General features: G+C 45.2%; 1 protein-coding gene across 2 annotated transcripts; it reads left to right on the forward strand.

The window, feature by feature from the left end:
* Positions 1-1,737: 1,737 nt before the first annotated feature.
* Positions 1,738-17,337, forward strand: ELOA (elongin A). Of its 2 annotated transcripts, none has more exons than XM_057557619.1 (11): positions 1,738-2,177; positions 6,764-6,820; positions 7,607-7,713; positions 8,550-9,735; positions 10,133-10,247; positions 11,297-11,452; positions 11,551-11,648; positions 12,482-12,662; positions 12,915-13,026; positions 13,630-13,805; positions 14,789-17,337. In XM_057557619.1, the coding sequence occupies exons 1-11, from the start codon at positions 2,103-2,105 to the stop codon at positions 14,848-14,850; spliced, it is 2,325 nt and encodes a 774-aa protein (XP_057413602.1). In that variant the 5' UTR covers positions 1,738-2,102; the 3' UTR covers positions 14,851-17,337. The 2 variants fall into 2 exon arrangements, with proteins under 2 accessions (XP_057413602.1, XP_057413596.1); XM_057557613.1 differs by having other exon boundaries at positions 1,973-2,177; positions 13,630-13,809.
* Positions 17,338-21,555: the final 4,218 nt, after the last annotated feature.

Genomic DNA, 21,555 nt, shown 5'->3' on the forward strand with positions numbered 1-21,555 from the left:
TTTCAGAACTGGTTAAAAACTTTCTTTTTAATCAGAATGACACATATGACATAATTAACTGATCTGAGACGTAGACAAATATTCAAGTGTAAGAGTTCTTTACTTTGCAGGTAACCCTGCCTCAGGCTGGCATAGATGGGGTAGGGATGGGGTGCATACCCTCCAGCAGCAAACATTGTTTCTTTTCATTCCGGTTGTTGAGATCTCCCTGGGTAACGTGCACAAAGTGTTCCATGTGTCCTAAGTATATGCCAGGTCAGTTAGTCAGCAATTCTGTGTCAGGAATGGGCCCATTTTTCCATTACACCAGTGTTACATTTTCAAAATGGAAGGCATTGAAAATGTAAACTTAAAAGCATTTGCTGTGCAGGAGAGGGAGATTCTAGGGCCAGGACTAGAATCCAAGTCTCCTCACACCAGTTTGATGTGTTTTCCATTACATCCCATGATTGAGTCTTAGAGCACTGAATGGGTGATTATTAATCTTTATGGACTTTTTATCCAATGCTGATTATATGGACTGGATTGTGCTGGGCAACAGAGATTTAAAGTTGGACAGGTCAGGGAATTCCCTGGTAGTCCAGCGGTTAAGGCTCAGCGCTTTCACTGCGGGGGCCTGGGTTCGATCCCTGGTCAGGGAACTAAGATTCCACAAGCCACACGGTGCAGCCAAAAAATAAAATAAAGTTGGACAGGTCAGTCACTGCACTTGATAAATAAACAGCTCAGTGAGAAGACAGAAGAATAAATTGACAATTTACACCCTGAAAAGTGTTAGTTGCAGAGGAAAGGGCACCAAGCAGAGGGCGTGGGAACACGGGAGGGGGGGGGGAGGGGGGCTTCTCAATTTACTGAGTGAATGAAAGCTCATTTGAAGAAACAATTTATATTGTTTCTTTTACCTTTCCCAGAGCCAAAGAGCCACTGGGCTTTCCCACATTGGGTGAGAGGTCAGGCTCAGTACACTGCCAAATTGTTGATGGTGATCAGATTAGTGTGTAATCCGATATGATCTAATCAAACAAGATGTAATCAATGCTGGTATTTTAAACCAATTTTCAACTGTTTAGTAGCTTTTTTTTTTTAGTAGTAATAATACTTTATTAATAGTAAAATTTAGTGCTTCTAGGATGAGGGTAAGGGCCCTCAAGGATGGTGTCTTGGGCTTGTCTGATTGAGGCCCTACTGATTTAGAGGAAACAGCCATTCATTCATTTATTCATTCATTCATTCAAGAAGTATTTATTTGGTACCTCTGTACCAGACACTGTTTTTGGCAGAAAGTGAGACACGGGCTATTACCTCTTGTAGCTAAACTGTTTGACTTTTGACAAATCACTTTCACTCTCTGGGTCTCAAATCCTTGACCTGTTCAGAGATGTGCGGTCACAGTGGACCTGGACTGTTTAGATTCACATTCCAGCTTCACTTCTTTCCTGTTACATGACCACATGCAAGTTAATTTAATCTCCCTGAGCTTCAGTTTCCTCATCTGTAACATGGGGATAATATACCTCGTTTCATTGGGTTGTACTGAGAGTGAAACTTAGCTCAACCACTGGGCTTAGTACCCCCAATCAAGGGTGGTCACTAGCGTTAATCCCTGATTTCCTGAGCCGCAAACCCACCCTGCAACCACACACAGGTGTTATTTGGGGCGTGGCTCACAGCGCAAGGGGGCGGGCTAGGATTTATAAAGGCAGGGTCCGGCGCCGTGATCTCATCCTGCCTTGGCTGGACACCGGAGTGGTTTTCCAGGCCGTGGCTCCGCACTACGAGGACCAGAAGCGAGGCTGCCCAGCGGCGACCAGTGCGGAGCCCACGCCCGCGGACCAAGCTGCTCCAGCTCCCGGCGCACGCGGCTCCGGGAGGGCGCAGAGGACCGGACCCCCGACAACCACAGGCCGTGGGGGCGGGGCCTGCAGCCGGCCGGCCTCCCCCGCCCCCCCCCACGCCCCGCGGCCCCTCCACCCCTCTTCGCCGAGGCCCGGAAGGGACCAGTCGCGCTTCCGTCTCCGCCGGGGAGGCACGGAGGGCGGAGTTGCAGCCAGAGGACGCGACGCGAGCCCAGTTCCGGCGAGGAGGCCGCGCCAGTGACAGCGATGGCGGCGGAGTCGGCGCTCCAAGTTGTGGAGAAGCTGCAGGCACGCCTGGCCGCGAATCCGGACCCGAAGAAGGTGAGCGAGCGGGCAGCGCGGAGCGGGGCGGGCGTTGGGCGCGGTGCGGCCCCGTAACGGTCGCGGGCCCGGGCGCGGCTCCTTCCCGAGCGGCCGGGGCCGTGGGGGCTCGGACCCGGAGCGCGGCCCCGCCGGTCTGCGGCCTGCGGTCGGGAAGTTAGTGGCCCTTGGCCGCTGCCCACGCGGTGGGACCCCGCACGGCGAGCGGCGCGCCTCGGCGGGCCCGGCCTCCCTGCCTCCCGGGCCGGGTGCCCGCGGTGTCCGCCCGGAGCCCGCGTGCCGGCGGGGCTCCCGGAGCCCTCCCCCGGCGTCCCGGGCCAGCTGTTTCCTGTCGGGAGAGCTCGCCCAGAGTTAACTCCTGCCCGCTCCATTCCTCGCCCTGCGAAATGTTTCTGATTTCTTAGAGTCTTTTGATGTTTGTTGGGAGAAGGAGGTGGTTCTGCCTGTGCTTGATGGAGTCTAGGCTCGGTGTGTGGTCCTGCGTCTTTAAGACGTTTTTATTGCTTTGGCTTGATTATTAGAGCGTGGACCTTTTCGCTTTCTCAGTAAATCTCTTTCAAAACAAAATAAACCTCACGTCACCCTAACTAAAAACTTAGGTTGTAAATGGAAAGGAAAGAAAAAAAATAAGGCTTAGAAGTTGCAGCTAGATTTCCTTCTGGCCTTGATAGAAAGGTAAGAGCTACCGTTTCTGGCTGCTGCGAGTGATGGGCAACCATTTTTAATTGCACTCAGCTAGTTTTTTTCCCCCTTAACTGTTTTCTTAAGTTAAATGCATTCGTCTCTCTCTGCGACTTTTCTTCCATCCAGCTTCTTGGTGTCTGGGAGAGTGTCCCGTGGATGTTAGAATTTTTTTTTTTAATTGAAATACATTGATGAAAACACTCAAGGTGTTTGACATTCTCTGTCAGCATTATAGCTGGAGTGTACAGTGTGTAAGAGTTGGATCTCTGAACCCCAGAGTGGCTTTTGAAGAGGAAATAATCCAGGGAGGCAGTGGAAATAAAGTGGTGAGGAGATTTGAGTTCTAATTCATTTGCCAGCCATGGACATTAGAGATGTTCCTTGCTAAGCCAGTTTCCTCACCTGCTTCTTCCCAGGACAGAGCCAAAAGGCAGAAGAGCTCAGTAGATGTTAATCTCCACTCTTTACAATTTTTCTTGAAGGGCCCCTTTCTCCTCACCTGGTCTTGGCCTGTCATAGGTGAGGTTTTTTTTCCCTCCGTTTCTAAAGGCTGCTCAACGCATCTCACTATCAGACCACTGTTTAACTCTTCTCGTGCATACCTAGCTCAAAGATCCATTTCTTCAGGACATTTTAGCTTTAAGTCTGTGAAAACTGAAATGCTTTCACTTGTTTTGTGTTACATTTTCTATAATGGCTTCGGTACCTGGTGGACAGACATATTTACAAGTTTCTTTTTACAATAACCCTTTGTGGGCATCTAATAAATGGTCATTATTTCCGAGTACTAGCTTGTTTTCCCAAACACTGTAGGTTTGTGACTGATTTTTTTAAAAACCCTAGAGCAATATGATGTAAATCTCCCCCATCTCCCCAATTTGGTCTTCCATCGGGTTAAAAAAAATGCACCGTGTAGTGTCTGCATTTTCCTACTAGAATTTAAATTTTGAAGTAGCTTTTCCAGTAGTTGATGTGCATGAAATTTAAAATTAAGAAAAGGTTGGTTTGACTTCACATCCTCCTTGAACTATTAGTGATTGTGAGTATCTGGGCTTTCTCTTCCCAGATAGAAACTCACCCTGAGCTTCTGACTTTGCATTATGAAGATCATTTTTGCAAAGGGCACAATAGTTGGCATTTACAAATGAGCTAATGCAGAGGGAAAACTGCAAGCTGGCACACTGGCCTCTCAACCTTCTGTTAACCCAACAAGCTCCCACAGGTTGTTCTTGAAATTGTAAGATGATTATATAGCAGTACTGAACTTACAACTAAATCTTGATTTCAAACCATTATTAGCCAAAGGGTTGATTCCACACCTATATTCATAGATTTCCTCGTATTAAACATAGGTGTTTAACTGCAACTCTCTTTTCACTTTAAGCTCATCTGTGATCTAGGCTTACTTGGGGAAAAAGGTATCAGGCAAACCAGGGTCACTTGGTTCCTACTATTTAAGTGGAAGCAATTTTCATGGCTGGTAAAGTTACCTGTCCTGTGTTACAGTTTGAACGTGGAAACCACGAAGAACACCGTTTGAAGGCAAGTGGAGAACGAGGGGTCAACATTATGAATATCTTTAGCTCTTTGTGTTGAAGTAGTGTGCAGAGGACAACTGAGATTCCTAAGCATGGACTGTGCAAATGTTTGACATTTCTCAATGACTTGTTATCAGTTCTTGCAAACTACAACTGGTTTGATAACAGCAAGTTTCCACCTACCTGAGGATACCCAAAGTGCTTTATCTTTTTAATGCTTTGTTCCTTTTTGAACCTCATTGAAAATAGAGGGGCTCTGAAGCCCTTTTTCTCTTATGTTGGGCTAAATTGGTTTGAATATCTCTAGGGTTTTAGTTTCATCTGCTTTTAAGTCGTCCCTCCTAACCCAAAACGAAGCAGAAAGGCAGCATTTACACTTCCAATTAGTGCTAGGCTTTGAGATGAACACACCTTCAATGACTTCTGGCCCCATTCTTATATGTGGCCTTTGTAGAGGTCCTGGGACTCTGTCCTGGTGGTGACCTTCTTTCCTCTGTGGACTCTAAACTGTCTGACAACGTAACACTAAGGAGGGGTTCTTCTGCTTTGTGTCAAGTGTGCTAAGAGGCACATGAACTACTGCTCCATTTACTTTTCCAGTCTTCTAAGGACAGTGTCTTTATGTTGGATATTTCTCCTGGCTTTGTAGTACATGCTGTGGTAAACACACTTAACCTACTCGCTTGTTAGGCAAGTTACCTAACCTCACTGAGCTCAGTTTTAATATCTGTAAAATGGGGAACATAATATCCATTTTATAGAGTTGGTTAATGAGGATGAAATGAGGTAACACATGTAAGGACTTAGCATAGTAGCCAGTGCACAGTAAATAGTATATAAATGCCTTCCAGGGAATGTCATTAGAGGAGACAACCTGTCTTTAACCTTTTCAATGATTCTAAATTTTCCTTTAAGAAAAGGAATTGGCATTCATCTTTGCACCCATAGCTTTGATGACAAGAAATACACATATACTTTGTCCTGAGTTGGATGGTGGTGGTGATCGAATTCGAAGTGGAGGATAGTTTTCACTCAACTATGAAGGTGAAACTCCTTAGATACACCGCTTGGCTTCTCATATGTTCCCAGTCAAAACAAGATTATCACATGTGATCCAGTTGCTCTGCCTAGCAACCAGGTTCGGTAATTACTGAAGTAGAATGACCAGAAAAACATACTTGCTACTCCACCTAGTAGCAATATAGCATACTAATTGTAGCCTGGGCTACACATAGAAAAAGAACAGATCTTGTTATCAGATATTTAAATATAAAGGTAGTCACAGTTAATCTATTTTGAACTACTTGTACTTTTCAGCACTCCTCGAATGGTAGGTATATTTATATATACATAAATATTTCCTAGAGAATGGCATAGCAGTCATGACTTTGGGTAGAAGTGGAGCAAGGAGGAATTGGCTGGGGAATATCTGGTAGAGGATCAAGGGTAGGTAGCCGTTTGAAGAATGGTCAGTTGATGAATGAAATGATTAATAAGAAGCATTTATTGAGCTTGTATAGCATTCCAGGCACTATGGCTAAAGACTGCACATGGTTTGTCTCTCTGAATCCTCACAGCTTGTGAAGTACAGACAGGATCCAGTTCCTGTTTTGCAGATGAAGTAACTGAGGTTCAGAGAGGTTAGTGACTTGCACAAGATCACCCCACAAGGAAGTGGCAGGGCCAAACTGAAGCCTGTCTCTGACTCTGGAACTCTGTCGTAACAGCTCTGCTATCTGATTTTGAGCTAGCTCAAGAGGATACAGAAAGGAAATGTGACCAAACCCAGATTGCTTCTCTAATCTACCCAGACATTTTGTGTTCACCATTTGCAATGGCAAAGCTCTGATTCTAGCAACCTGAAATTGGTCTTGGTTTCCCACTTACATCGAAAAAACCCAGTTCTGTTTAACACACTTTTTCTGGAAACATGATACCCTTTTTCTGTAGAGACCTCTTCTCCTTTTTACTTTCCTCTATGCCGGGTGCATGAGTAATTTCCTAAAATTGGCTCCTTTCTCAGAAAGTCTCTCTCAAAACTGGGCAGAAAGATAGTTGTTGATTACTTTTCCTAGAGCTGATAGGTTTGATTCTCTTCTCTAAGTTTTATTTCCCCTTGGTGTAGCATAGTGGCTGAAAGCACACAATCTAAAGCCGCAGATCTGAGTGAATCCTGCCCTACTTGCATCCTGGGGCAAGTACCTTAACTTTTTCGAGTCTGTTTTCACACTTGTAAAATAAGGATAACAATCATACTGTATACTACAGAACAGTGTAAGTGCTTAACCATTGGCTATTATTCTTATTTGTTCCAGTGAATGATTATGATTTTATAGAAATTAATGTTCATTTTATTCTCTGCAGCTATTGAAATATTTGAAGAAACTCTCCACCTTGCCTATTACAGTAGACATTCTTGCGGTAAGAACTGTGTAATTTTAGATGTTATATAGCTATGTCCCCTCCCCTTCCCGACCAGAGAGATTGTACAGTAAGAGCATGGGCTTTAGAAGTGAAAGAAACCAGACACAAGGCCGCATATTGTATGGTTTTGTTTATATGAAATGTCCAGAATAGGCAAATCCATAGATAGAAAGTTAGATTAGTGATTGCCAGGGGTGGGGGGAATTGGGAGGAACAGGGTTTCTTTTTAGGGTGATGAAAATGTTCTGGAATTAGTGGCGATGGTTGTGTAGTATTGTGAGTATTCTGGAAACCACTGAACTGTACACTTTAAAATGGTTAAAATAGTGAATTTTATCTCAGTTTTTTTCCCTAAAAATTAAAAGAACATTGGCATTTAGTCCTGGATTCAAATCCAAGTTTGTGACTTTAGGCTGTTCCTTCTTTGTAAAATGGGGCAGTTCCTAACCTCATAGAGTTATCAAAATAAGTATTAATTCAGACACTGTATGCAGTGCTCTTAGCTCAGTGCCTAACACCTGCCATGATCACTCTTGTTATTATTGCTAAAGTTCTAGAAGTGTTTTAATTTAGTGTTTTCCTCTTCTGAATCTGGTGCGCTTTGCTACTGTGTGTCTTATTAGAGTTTTGGGGCACAGACACAAAGTAAGTTTGTACTGAGACTTGCAAGGTATGTTTTTGGAAGGAAGTATTGGTTTGTTGAAAAGTAGGAGGTCTTATTTCTTTAGAAAATTGTGAGCCTAGTTCTATAACCCTCTAACAATTCCTTTGTCAACTTTGTAGGAGACCGGGGTTGGGAAAACGGTAAATAGCTTGCGAAAACATGAGCATGTCGGAAGCTTTGCCAAGGACCTAGTGGCCCAGTGGAAGAAGCTGGTTCCTGTGGAACGGTAAGAAAAGTTCCTCAGTTCTGCCTCAATTATAAGCAATAATCCATGATCATTATAGAATACTAGAAAACATTTAAAAATAGAAATAAGAATAAAAATTTCTTAATTCTACCATCCAAAGATAAGCATTATTGACGTTTTGGAATGTTTCTTTCTAACCTGTTCTTTTTTTTAAATTTTTTATTTATTTATGGCTGTGTTGGGTCTTCGTTTCTGTGCGAGGGCTTTCTCTGGTTGCGGCGAGCGGGGGCCACTCTTCATCGCGGTGCGCGGGCCTCTCACTGTTGCGGCCTCTCTTGTTGCGGCGCACAAGCTCCAGACGCGCAGGCTCAGTAGTTGTGGCTCACGGGCCTAGTTGCTCCGCGGCATGTGGGATCCTCCCAGACCAGGGCTCGAACCCGTGTCCCCTGCATTGGTAGGCAGATTCTCAACCACTGCGCCACCAGGGAAGCCCTCTAACCTGTTCTTAAAAGGCATTTTTATATAGTTGTGAATAAACTGATGTAAATTACAGCCCTTTTTTAATGTAACAAGTTAAATATTTCGCTGTGTTGAAAAGCTTTTAAAGTATTTTCACGTCCACAAGATGTTTGATCTTCTTTGTGTCCTGTAGTTAAACTCATCATTTTCCATTTATTGAATATTTCAGCTTTCCCAGTTTTAAAACTTAGCTGAGTATCTTTGAGCAGAACCCATTTACCTTCTTCCCAAGACCTTGTTTCTAACTCTGTAAACTCTTCATCTCTTTCGTGAGTTCAGGTCCTGTGACGTTGTCCTCTGAACAAGGATTACCCTGAGATTTATATCTGCTGCATCTTCTTTTTCTTTTATTTTAGAAATACTGAGCCTGATGAACAGGACTTTGAGAAGAGCAATTCTCGAAAGCGCCCCAGGGATGCCCTTAAGGAGGAGGAGGAGGTAGAGGGGGACTACCCAGAAAGCTGGAAAGCCTCCGGTAGCCAGTCGTTTAGTCCTGATAACAGACAGAAAAAACACAGAAAACTCTCAGAGCTTGAGCGCCCTCACAAAGTATCTCACAGTCATGAGAGGAGAGACGAGAGAAAGAGGTACCACAGAGTTTCTCCAGTTTACTCTTCAGACCACGAATCTTCCGATTACGGCCATGTTCAGTCCCCACTGTCATCCGCCAGCCCTCATCAGATGTCTGTGGACCATTACAGATCCCTGGAGGAGGACCACGAGCCCTTTGTTTCACACCAGAAGCCTGGGAAAGGCCACAGTAATGCCTTTCAGGACAGACTGGGGGTCAGTCAAGAACGACACCTGGGTGAAGCCCAAGGGAAAGAGGTCGTGAGTCAGAGCAAGGAGCACAGATCTTCCCATAAAGAAAAACGTCCGGTGAATGCCAAAGGAGATGAGAAGTCTTCTTTGAGCAGAGAAAAATCACACAAGGCCATCTCCAAAGAGGAAAACCGGCGGAGGCCACCCTCAGGGGACAGTACAAAGGAGAAACCGCCCTCTAGTGGTGTCAAGAAAGAGAAGGAAAAAGAGGGCAGCACCAAGAAGGTTTTACCCCCCTTGGAGGTGGCATCAGACAACCACCTTAAAAAGCCAAAATATAGAGACCCAGAGAAAACCAAATCAGACAAAAACAAGCAGAGTCTAGAAAGCTTAGACATAGGCAAGAGGGCAGGAGACCTGTTGCCCAAGGCAAAAGAGAAGGTTTCTAACAACCTAAAGACTCAAGAAGGAAAAGTAAAACCTCATTCAGATAGAAAGTCAGTGGGCTCCTTTCTTAAAGCTGAGGAGGCAGATATGGATGATGAATTCGAGCAGCCCACCATGTCTTTTGAGTCATACCTCAGCTATGACCAGCCCCGGAAGAAAAAGAAAAAGATTGTGAAAACTTCAACCACGACTCCTGGAGAAAAAGGATTTAAAAAACATGATTCAAAAAGCACTAGTAAAAACTTGGACTCAGTTCAGAAATTACCTAAGGTCAATGAAAACAAGTCAGAGAAGCTTCCGCCAGCTGGATCCCATTCAGCCAAGCTGAAAAAGGTAACCCCTGTGGCCCCTTCCCAGCCAGAGCACCTGGGCCTGCAGAGCTCCCGGGACGACCCCAGGGACGACCCCACCGCTGTTTGTCTGGGCTGGCTTTCCCGTGGCCTGTTGAATGTCAGTTTGAAGTAATTTCCTCCCGGCCTCTCTGGCCACCTCTCTCTGGCCACCAGGGTCAGCAGAACCCAAGAAAAGTATTTTCTGAGGCATCCCATTGTGCTGGGCCCATCTCTCCGTGTCTCCTGACTTAGGTGGTGTTGGGCACGGCTACCGCCCCTCCTTCAGGCTGGATATGCCTGTGAAGTTACCTGCCACGTCAGCACTGCTGGGCATCGACTGTGGGAAAGAGCTGTGCTTGTAGAAAGAGGCTCTCCAGTCACTGGTCTCTTCTCTGCAGGTCCCCAGCGATGTGCTGCCAGTGTTACCAGACCTTCCATTACCTGTGATACAGGCCAATTACCGCCCACTTCCTTCCCTTGAATTGATGTCTGCCTTCCAACCAAAGCGAAAAGGTAATTTTCTTTGTCTCTTTTTCTTTTTTTAATGGAGAAAATGATTTTAAAAATTCATTCATGATCTGTCATCAGATTTTGGTGCATTTCCTAAGAGCACAGGTTCTGGAGTTTGATGGCTTGGGTTTGAATCCCAGCTCTGGCTTCTACTACAAGTTACATGAACTTGGGTAACAACTTAATTTCCTTGGACTTCAGTTTCATATTCTGTAAATGGGAGTAATAATGGTATCTGCCTATGAGGTGGATCGAAAGTGATAATGCTGGTAAAGCTCTGAGCTCTGGGTTTTTACACATAGTGTTTGCTAAATCTTAGCTGCTGCTATTACCAGCAGCCTTTTACTCTGTACATTCCATAGGGGCTTAAAAAAAAGGCTAGTTTAGGGACTTCCCTGGTGGTGCAGTGGTTATGAATCTGCCTGCCAATGCAGGGGTCACAGGTTCGATCCCTGGTTCGGGAAGATCCCACGTGCCGCGGAGCAGCTAAGCCCGTGTGCCACAACTACTGAAGCCCATGTGCCTAGAGCCCATGCTCCGCAACATGAGAAGCCACTGCAATGAGAAGCCCGTGCACCACAACAAAGAGTAGCCCCCGCTTGCTGCAACTAGAGAAAGCCCGCGTGCAGCAACAAAGGCCCAAACGCAGCCAAAAAATAAATAAATAAATAAAGGCTAGTTTTAATAGCAAAAGAATTAGATGCTACATAGGTGTCCCTTAGCAAGAGACTAACAGATGGATCATGGTTCATCCACATAGTGGCATCTTATGCAGCCATTTAAAAAAAAAAAGTAGAAAATCTATGTACTGATGTGATTTCTAAAATGTAAATGACAGAATGGTTATAGTATGTTATTGATTGGTTAAAAAGGAATAAAATAAATATTAGTTTATATTTGCATAGACTCTCTGGAAGGACACAAGAAACTGGTAGCATTGGTTGCCTTTGAGAAAGGAAACTGGGAGGCTGGGGAATGGGGTGGAAGGAGAGTTTTCACTGTATTTCTCAGTGCATTTTATCACTTACACTCCTGTTTTTCTTGCCCTACAGCACTCTCCTCACCCCAGGAAGAGGAAGAAGCTGGATTTACCGGACGAAGAATGAATTCCAAGATGCAGGTCTATTCTGGTTCCAAGTGTGCCTATCTCCCCAAAATGATGACCTTGCACGAGCAGTGCATCCGGGTGCTTAAAAACAACATTGACTGTAAGTCACATGCTTCTCTTTCGCTCTTCACGTTGTGGCACTGGGACACCAGGTGACTTGGCCGCTACTCAGTGCGTTTCCCCTTTGATTCTCTGCAGCAATCTTTGAAGTGGGAGGCGTCCCATATTCTGTTCTTGAACCTGTTTTGGAGAGGTGTACACCTGATCAGTTATATCGCATAGAGGAATACAATCACGTGAGTATCCTGTTTGGATGGGAAGAGGGCAGTGTGCTGGCTTGCGTCTCCAGAAGCAGCTTTGCCTCCGAATCTGCCACGGTGATGGGCAGGTGGTGGTCGGATCACTGTTCTGGGTTTGTCTGTGGGCCTTTAAACAGGCAGGTTTTTAGCACCTGCTCCTGGCATCTTAAGTAGGCCTCTTGGGCTAGAATCAAGATGGGATTGAAAGGTGGGAGAGGGGGACCATTTCCCACACCTCCCTTGAGCTTGCCTAGTTACAGAGGTCAAGGGAGAATTCTAGCAGCACAGCCCTTGGGATCCAGGGCAGGGACAGAGCTATGTGTTGACACTCAGGTGTCTGGTGAATATAATTGGCTGGGTGTCTCCTAGAGACAAACAGATCTATCCCCAAATCCTCCTAATGCTGGAGATGCTCATCTGATTGCATTAGCTGTCTCTAATTCAAAGGATCTATGACATATCCTTCTTAAGTGGCCCCTGGCCATTGCAGTTCAGTGTAGTGATGGGGAAATGCCTGGATTTGACTTCATCCCAGTTCCTACCCTGCACTGATTTTCTAAAGGAAAAGACTGATCTTAAACTAATTTTTGTGTTGCCTTCTCTCCTAGCCCCACAACCCCCAAAAGCAGCTAGTATAGTGCCTCACACTTAACATTTTTTAATTCAGTGATTTGGGTTTCTTTCCTAGAACTGTGGTATTTTAATATACTACTGCTGCTACTAAGAGGACCAAAATATCATTAGGAAGCTGGTCCCCCTGGGTGATTAAGGATGGAAAAGAGATGTGTAAGAGTACTTGTATGTAAATGATGTCCTGGTTCTGATTTTAGGTATTAATTGAAGATACGGATCAATTATGGAAAGTTCATTGTCACCGAGACTTTAAGGATGAAAGGCCAGAAGAGTATGAGTCGTGGCGGGAGATGTACCTGCGGCTTCAGGATGCCCGAGAGCAGCGGCTGCGAGTCCTCACAAAGAATATCCGATCTGCGCACGCCAATAAGCCCAAAGGTAAGGGGGCAGCGTGGGTCTGGCAGAATAGTGAGCCCTGTGCTCTGGTCAACAGCAGGGCCGTGGTGGGCTCAGCTAAGGTATCACCTCTGGCCCCCAAATCTCTCCTGCATTTGCAGAAGAGGGCAAAGGGTGAGGTGTTTCTTCTGCCACTGTGCATGCTACCCTACAGAGGGGTTTCCAGGGTTGATAATCCCCTACCTTTAGCACCTCAGCTCAAGAAGGCGGGTATTAATCTCCATTTCTCCGCAGGCCGACAAGCAAAAATGGCCTTTGTCAACTCTGTGGCCAAGCCGCCTCGTGATGTTCGAAGGAGGCAGGAGAAGTTTGGAACAGGAGGAGCAGCTGTGCCTGAGAAAATCAGGTAAGATCTCTGCTCCTCTGTGGTTTCTGCCTGCTCAGGGAGAGAGAGAGCCCAAGAGCTTATCTTTCAGCCCTGAGAGGCAGCCCAGGGGCAAGAAGCGATTGATTTTGGGAGTGAAAGCGTGGCAGTGCAGAGTGGGTTCTGCAGGCTGACCTTGACCATCTGGGCACTTGACCTCCCTGAGCCTCAGCGTCCTTGAATGCACTGTGGGCCGGATAATGATTCCTGCCCCTAGGTGGGGTCAGGGCGGGGGGTGGTCAAGATTAAATGGAGAACAGGGCCTGGCTTCTGGGACACATCCCCTAAGGCTTTTTTCCCTTTCCCCATTTAAACAAAAAACATATTACTGTGATGACTAAATTATCTAAGTACGTTAGCATTGTCAAAATACAGATTTACACCTAAACAGTGAAAAGTTAGTCGAGATTATCATTCATTCTGAAGGCCTACCACAGTCACTTCCGAGCCATCACCAGAATCTAGGGTACTAGATCCACTGGTCAGAGCCGTGGAACTGAGTCCTCAGACCAGCCAGCTTCAGGCTGTTGGTGCCGAGGGCAGATTTCTCCTGCTCTAGGCTAGCAGCTTTGCTCTGTGTCCCAGGATCAAGCCAGCGCCGTACCTCTCAGGAAGCAGCCGCTTGGGCAGTGGCGGCAGCAACAGCTTTAACGCCAGCCCCGAGGAGCCGGCCTACGACGGCCCGAGTACCAGCAGTGCCCACTCGGCACCTGTGGTCAGCAGCGCTGTTTCCTGTGATCCTAGGAAACCGACTGTGAAGAGTAGGTAACTTGGAGCTCCTGCTCAGATATTTCAAAACTAGCATTTGAACCCCTCTAATGTTATTCCTGCTGCATCACACTTTGTGTGTTAGATGTAACGTATGTCATGCCTTGCACACAGCTGGTCTAAATGTCAGGGCCTCCTTCCCCTGCTTTGTTCGTAGCGTATATTTTCGTGTGTCATTTAAATTATGATCGTAGTGAATATTCATTTTGGTACTCTGCTTTCTTTTTTCTTTTATTTTTTTCAACCTAAATGTAAACCTGTTTCTCCAGGCAATAACATGGAGTTTCCAACTGTTATTATTAACAGCTAAATAATTTTATTGAAGTTTTATAACCTTATAACCCCACCTTCCAAGTATTTTTTTATATGTAGTTGGGTCTATTTCATATTTTACTAACTTAACTACTGTAGACTATCCCCAATATTCTACAGCGGTGTCCTAACTTAAGAAAAGCATTATTCTGTATTTACTTCAGGGCCCACAGGAGGGTGGGAGTCCTGACTTGCACTTTGGCTCGGTTCAGGTTAACCAGGCTAGAGGGCAGGCTAGTCGTTCTTAGGTGGTATGTGCATTTAGCTCATCTCAGACCTGTTGCTACACTGGACAGACAGGTATGGGAGGGGGTGCTTTTGGCTGGTTTGGATATTGGTGAGGCAGAGTTAAATTATGGCTCAGAATGGCCTTTAGAGTCTGGCAAGGCTTGAACTCCAGTTCTGCCGCTTACCGTACAGGGTCCAGCCTGAGTCTTGGTGAAGTTGTGAGAATTAGAGGGAATGATTGTCAGGGGCCTGGCAGGTGCTGGGGAAGTGTTACCTTTGGGCTGCTGCTTTTCTATGGGGTTGGCAGATAACTGCTGCTTGTATCCATTTGTCTGGCTGTGTAGAGCCAAGAGTAACAAGGCTTTGTTTGATTGTAAACCACTGGTGTCCACACTGCCATGGATCTGAAACAACTGCCTTATTTCTCTTTTCACAGAAATTGCCCCAATGATGGCCAAGACGATTAAAGCTTTCAAGAACAGATTCTCCCGACGATAAACTGAGGACTTACCTTGGAAATGAAATTTGCGGAGAGGAATACGACAGTGGGGGTTGGGGAATGGAACTTCCAGAGGAGACCAGGATCTTTCGCTTCGTGGAGGCTTTTGGTCTCCGAGTCCTGCACAGTCGGCAGGCGTCGTGCCTGTGCCTGTGTCCGCAGCTGCCGCCTCCCTGCCTGGCGAGCACTTCCAAGTTCTGAAGAAGATGTGAAGCCTCACGCTCACTGAGGATTTTAAGGTCAATTGTACCTTTGTTGTTAATTACCTTCTTTGTAAACTATAAGACATAGTTTTAATTAATAAATATTGCCCCCAGATTGTATTTATATTACCCCCAGGTTTCTTTTTGTTTTTTGGGTTTTTTTTTGTTTTTTTCTGGTCCTCTACCACACACTTAGCCTTTTATTTTTAGGGTTCTTTGTTAGACAAAAGCCTATTGAAAGCCTTTCCCCTGTCCCAGTTCATCTCTCCTGAGTAGACTTTGGCCCAGAGAGAGGACTGGGTGTCCCCAGAGCCTGTGTGGCACGTGCTGCACGTAGAGCGAGGAATGGGTCCTGGGCTGCCTGTCCTGGAGGGGGAGCCCTGGCGTGGTGACAGGAAGTGTCCAGGTCGGACCCTCCCCCCACCGCCCCCCGCCCCACCTCTGAGACCCTCAGTTGCTTTGAGGTCCTGTGCAGGTGCATCTCTTTCCTACTCATTCAGGGAATTATTTATTAAGGGAAGTTCTAGAGTCTTTCCCCCCATCCTTTTTGCCAGGTCCCACTGTTTTTGAGGCTCACTAGAGAGCACAGAACTCCAGTATTTTTACAATTTCCAGTTTCTAATTCAAAACTTTAGGGTTTTTTTCCTCCCCTATTTTTCCTTCTCCCCACTGGCATGGGGCAAGACACAAACACATGGCAGGGCTTTCTGTAGGCCCCCAAATACAACTTTAGGGTTTTAAAAGCCAGCACTGTAATCTCTTAGTCCCTGTGAATTGCTACTAGAAGTGAATGGTTTTAAAAGGTAATGCTGTGTTGGAAATTGGTTTTGTTTTTGCCTTTCTTTAAAAGGTAAGATCATGTGATTGAAAGAGCACAACAATTTGCTGTGTTTTGTAGAGAACTTAGCAGCTTGAAACTCTCTCTACTTTTTGAATCTTTAAACCAGAATTTGGAGGCAAGGGCCAGTTGAAGGAAAGGGTCTGAGCTGTAGCATCAGGATGCGGGAGCCGCAAGGGCATCCACCAGTCTTGGGAAGGGAGGATCTCACTTTCGAGTTGACATGGGGGAAAAATCAGAGCTTGGAGGACAGTGTCAGTGTCCTTCTTGGCTGTTGAAGGGCACTAATCTAGTAGGAACCCACTTGGTTGTGACCCAGATAGAAGGAGATACTATAAATTTGAGAAGCCCATCCTTAAGAAACCTGAGAAGCAGATTGAGGGCGTGGTTAGTGTGATAGCCCATGGAGCTTGGCAGTTACCAGTCCCTTTGACAAGCTCACTCAAAGCCCAGAATATGGAGCCCACTGTTTTTAACCATCCTGGAGACCTCAGTTAGGCTAACTCTGAAGATTGCAGAGTGACGCAGCAAGAAGTCTGTGCGGCAGAAGCATTGTTCAGTGTGCGTTGCTATGCAGGGTACCTGAGGGACACAAGTATTGCTGTGTTTTAATTTGCTGTATTTTTGAATTGGGTAAAGCATTCTTTCTCTTGATTGTTTGTATTACCATTCCACCAGTCCCCCAGCCTGCTCCCCCAAGGTGGTATTAGAAAGCCTCTTATCTAAAACCAAATGAGCGTCTGGGTCAGGTGCCAGACACCTGTTGCCTAGAATAGCTTCCTCTAGGTGTCCACGCCTTGAATTTGTCTCTTACCTGTGTGTTCAAGTCTTTACCATTGAAACCAGTTTTTCATATTTGATACAGTTGTGTATGATTTGATTTCCTTTATTAGGAGTCTTTGGGCAGGGAGGGAAGAAAAGACACATCCCAACATCACTATCCATCTTTGGATCACCCCTGTTTGCATAGAGCCAGATCTTTCCCTCTCCCCCTCCAAGACTGTCTGCATCAGGGATGTGACCTGGTGAGAAGAGGGAAGAGGAAAAACTGAGTTTCTAAACTACCGCCTCTCCTGGGTTATTGAAATGCCTGCAGAGCAGACACAGGATGATGTTGAACCTTTGGTCTCATTTGTGAAAACTTGTGCAATTTTTTTTTTCTGTGCTACACTACATACAAATCACTGAATTGCAAATTAACCCCTTTGTGATCCTTGGTGTAATGAGCAGTTTCTTTGGGGCTTTTTCTTTCTTTCCGGGAAGTGGGAGGGAAAGGAGCAAGGTATTACCTTGCTCTTCATTTGTATTTTGGTCCCAAAATGTAAATACAATTTTCTATGTTACTTTTTTGTGGTAACTACCAAGATGAATATTTTAATTAGATAAGTTATATGAAAAGGAAGGAAAATTCCATGTCTAAATTAAAAAAACAAAACAAAACACCATATACTGTTGTCTTTCTTCCTTTCTCCCTTATCGTGTCAGAGAATGGAAGTCGGTCACAATGTCTGGTTTCTGGGCTGTGAGGCAGAGATCTTAATCCCTGGGCTGGGCCATGAAGGATGCTGGATTTCTGTCTGTACTGTAGCACAGCAGGTCTGGGAAAAGGAGACTCAAAAGGGAGGAAACCCTATGAGCAAAGCAAGGAAACTCAGATAAAAATGAGCACTTGGTGGGGACCATGAACTGTCCCTTACTGCACTTGGAACCCTGGGACTGACCTGTTACCCCGTTTTACAGTTAGAAGCTGAGGCTCTGAGGGGTGAAATGACAGCCAAAGCCATATAGCTAGTAAGTGGCAAAGGAAAGGATTTCAAACCCAGATTCTCTGACTGCAAAGTGTGTGCCACTCTACCTTTCAGTCACTTCCAGCGGGTGTGGAGGACCCAGATAGGTCTCCTCAGTCTTACACTGGCTTCCTAATGAGAGCACAGCGAGCACACAGGCAGAAAGGTCGTGGCAGCAAGGGCTTAATAAGAACCTGCTGTGCTGGCCCTGGCTGAGCTGAGAGTTTCAGCATTCGTGGGTGGAGCCAAGGGCTTGGTTTCAACCCCTACATACATCAAGAGCCTTGGTTCTCACATCAAACCTCAACATCTCACGGCAACACGGTTTTATGATCCCTTCTCTCCTAAAGAGGGTATTCTTGGTGTATGGTCTGGACTTATTTTTCCCAATTCTTTACTGGATCTAATTCTCACTGTTACAAATTACTATGCATTGAAGTTAATGATGGAATGTGGTATCCGATGGATGATTTTACCCGCTGTCTATAAGTTAGCCCTTTGTCCATTGTTCATTAATTCAACATTTGCTGAGCCAGGGACCTGTATTAGACCCTGGGATACAGAGTAACATGCAGTCAAGTCTGGCGCTCATGGTCAGGTAAGAGTAACTGAGCTCACTGGTTATATACCTACCATGTTCCAGGAACCACGGTCTCATATACTATACATACATTATCTCGATTATCACAATGGTACTGTAAGGTAGGTTGTCACGGCCCCCATTTAAAAACTGAGAAAGCTAAAGCACAGGGAAATTAAGAACTTGCCCAAGGTCACACAGTGGTGACCAGTGGTGCTGTGTGCTGTTGGTCTGACTTCCAAGCACATGTTCTCAGTCACGTTTCCCATCTCACACCCAAACACATACCCAATGTTAGGCTTCTGGAACAAAGCCAACCTCCAATGCAGAAAGATGCCCAGGCCAAGGCCCTAATCATTTCTAGGAATGACTTCGCTGTGCTTCGTGTAACTGATGTCCAGAAGAATCCTCTTCCTGGCTCATCCCCTTAACAGATGCCCCTCTCACAGGGTTTCTCCACTAAGGTTCCACATCCACTTGAGTGTCTCCCTGGTGATTTGGCTAACCTGGTTATTTGGTGAAATAGGCAGTTTGTCCTCACAGGCCCCCAGATTTCTCTTTCTGTGATGCCTACTGTCTCAACTCTTTTCAGAAACTTCTGAGGAAAGTTCAAGCCATCAAAGTTTTATATAGCTATACCCATGTTTCGCAAGCAGAGAATCTCTGGGGTTGGGGCCCCAGAATGTGCATTAAAAAAAAAAAAAAAAAGAATCCAAGCAATTCTTATAATGCACATTAAAGTTTGAGAACTGCTCCAGAGAATTTTCCACAAACAGTGTAAAAGCTTTTCACAGCTGGCCTGTGTGTCAGGGCTGGGAAGCCTGCATACTCAGTCACACAGCAAATACTGTGCTGTCCCCACTCTGTGTCACTGCATAAGACAGACATGGCCTCTGCCTTCATGGAGCTTTCATCTAGTAGGGGAGACAGTAATCAAATAACTACACAAGTCATTGTTTTCTTTTGGTTTTTTTGGCCACACCACATGGCTTGTGGGATCCCAGTTCCCCAACTAGGAATCGAACCCGGCCCCTCAGCAGTGAAAGCGCGGAGTTCCAACCACTGGACTGCCAGGGAATTCCCAGAATCATTGCGCGGAGTTCCAACCACTGGACTGCCAGGGAATTCCCAGAATCATTGTTTACATATTTCTGGCCCCACTGCAGAAATCTGAATTGGTCAGAGGTAGGATCTGGAACTCCCCCAATGAGTTTGATGAGCAGCCTGGTTTGGGAATGCCTCGTGCAGTGCGAAAACAGCGCATGAGTTTTGGAATAAGAGATTCAGGTTCAAATCCTGGCTCCACCACTCTTCAGCTTTGTGACACCTCTCTGAGCCTCAGTTTCCTCATCTATGAAATGGGAATAATGACACCTCACAGGAATTCTTGTAAGGATTCAATGAGAGAAGTGGAGCTCAATAAATTTTACTGTCCTTCCTTCATTCCCTCTAAATGCAGAATGAAAGGCAAAGTTTTGTTTTCTCTTGACAGGAATTAAAGCTTTAGGATCACAAGATAAGGACTATTCTGAGGTCAATGAGTCCTTCCTGATAATTGAAATCTTAGCCCCTGCTGCCCCAGATAGGATTAGTTCAGCTTTTCTGTTTTTGGACTCCTATCTATTTCAGGTCCCTTAAACCATAGCCCCTAACACCCACCAAAAAGGCAGACACTACCTAATTTCTTGTTATCTCAGGGGTCACAAATACCAGAAGTTTGGTGTAAGACAGTGGGAAGTGGTGGAAACAGAAGGAAAAAGGGCTATTTACACAGCTCCACCTGATTGTTTCCAGGCAGAAGGCAGGGCCCAGTGTTGCCACGTCATCGAGTTTTAAAGAAAAGACCGAAATCTAGACTTCTATGTAAAATTTCCCAGTATTTAAAACCCAGAAAATCTATATAAAGTGGATAATTTTCCAGAAAAATACAACTTACCAAAATTGACCCGTATAGAAATGGCAAATTTAAACAGACTAATTACCATAGAAAAAATAGAGAAAGTAGTTGTAGAGCTTGCCCTATAAAAAAGCTCCAGGCCTAAGATTTCATAGGAGAATTCTTTCAACCTTAAAGATTAGATAATACCAGTGCCACTTACACTATTCCAAAGCAAAGAAAGGGAAGAGGTTAAGGAACCCTGGACTTGGTTATGGTGTAGCAACAACTCCCAAATCTCAGTGGCTCAACACAACGAAGATTTGTTTCTCACTCACACTACATATCCATTGAGGGTCTGTTGGAGCTATGCTTTATGTCATCCTCACGCAGGGACCCAGGCTGAGGGAGGCCTTCTAAGATTTTCAAGGCAAGTTAAGAATACTGCACTGGACCCTAAGCTACATCCAGAGGTGACATCCATCATTTCCATCATATTTCATTGGCTGCACCTAAATTCAAGGGGACAGGGAAGTACAATCCATCCATGCACCTTGATGCAGAGAACTGGAAATATTTGCTAACCCCAAAGGCAATCACAGTAGCCTGGACTCTCAGGTACTCCACAAGGCCACCCAGCTTTGAATTCCACACTTCCAAGCTTCAGCAGGTCACTTAACCTCTCTGTGTCTTAATGTTTTCCTCCCCAAATGAGGAAAATACACCAACCTTGTGGAGCTATCATATAATGATTTAATGAGTTAAAACATGTAAAGTGCTTAAAATCGTGTCTGGAACATAAAACGAGCTCAAGACATGTCAGCCAGGATGTCAGTGATGAATTAGGTGAAGTACCCAACATGGAATGGGCATTTAGTAAAGGATTTTTGTTATAACTGAAGCTCTGAGGAAAATGACTCGTCCAATGTAACCTAGCTGGTACATGCAGCATAACATGGTGGTTAAGAGCCTGAGCTCTGGGGTCTCAGCTTTGCACCAGAGCAAGTACTTAATAAATGTTAATTAATATTTGGAGGTGGTTCAGTGTGGTTAGCCTCAGCACAGCCTCTGGAGGCCCCACTGCCTGGGTTCAAATCCTGGTTCCACTACTAACCAGCTGTGTGTCCATGGGCAAGTTACTTAGCTTCTCTGTGCCCCAGTTTTCTCACCTATAAAATAAAAATAATAGGACACCTATAATTATGAAGATTAAAAAACAATATAAGTAAAGCTCTTGGGACAGTGCGTGGCACATTATTAGTGCCACATGGTTATTAGCTATTATTAGTACAATACTCTTGGTTTGCCACAAGGAAGCATTCGAAAGTGACAGAAAAATAGTTCATTTCTCCCAGCTTAATTGAGACAGGAGAGAAGGGAAGGTGGATACAAATTCAGCAGTCCTTTTGCTACAGAAATG

Source organism: Balaenoptera acutorostrata, chromosome 1 (genome assembly GCF_949987535.1).
Source record: "Balaenoptera acutorostrata chromosome 1, mBalAcu1.1, whole genome shotgun sequence".
Classification (NCBI taxonomy): domain Eukaryota; kingdom Metazoa; phylum Chordata; class Mammalia; order Artiodactyla; family Balaenopteridae; genus Balaenoptera; species Balaenoptera acutorostrata.

Bases quoted from the DNA above. Each gene is read 5' to 3' on its own strand.
- ELOA (XM_057557619.1), top strand. From the start codon at position 2,103: ATGGCGGCGGAGTCGGCGCTCCAAGTTGTGGAGAAGCTGCAGGCACGC. The intron at 2,178-6,763 runs GTGAGCGAGCGG...TATTCTCTGCAG, and splicing joins CGAATCCGGACCCGAAGAAG to CTATTGAAATATTTGAAGAA. The intron at 11,453-11,550 runs GTAAGTCACATG...GATTCTCTGCAG, and splicing joins GCTTAAAAACAACATTGACT to CAATCTTTGAAGTGGGAGGC.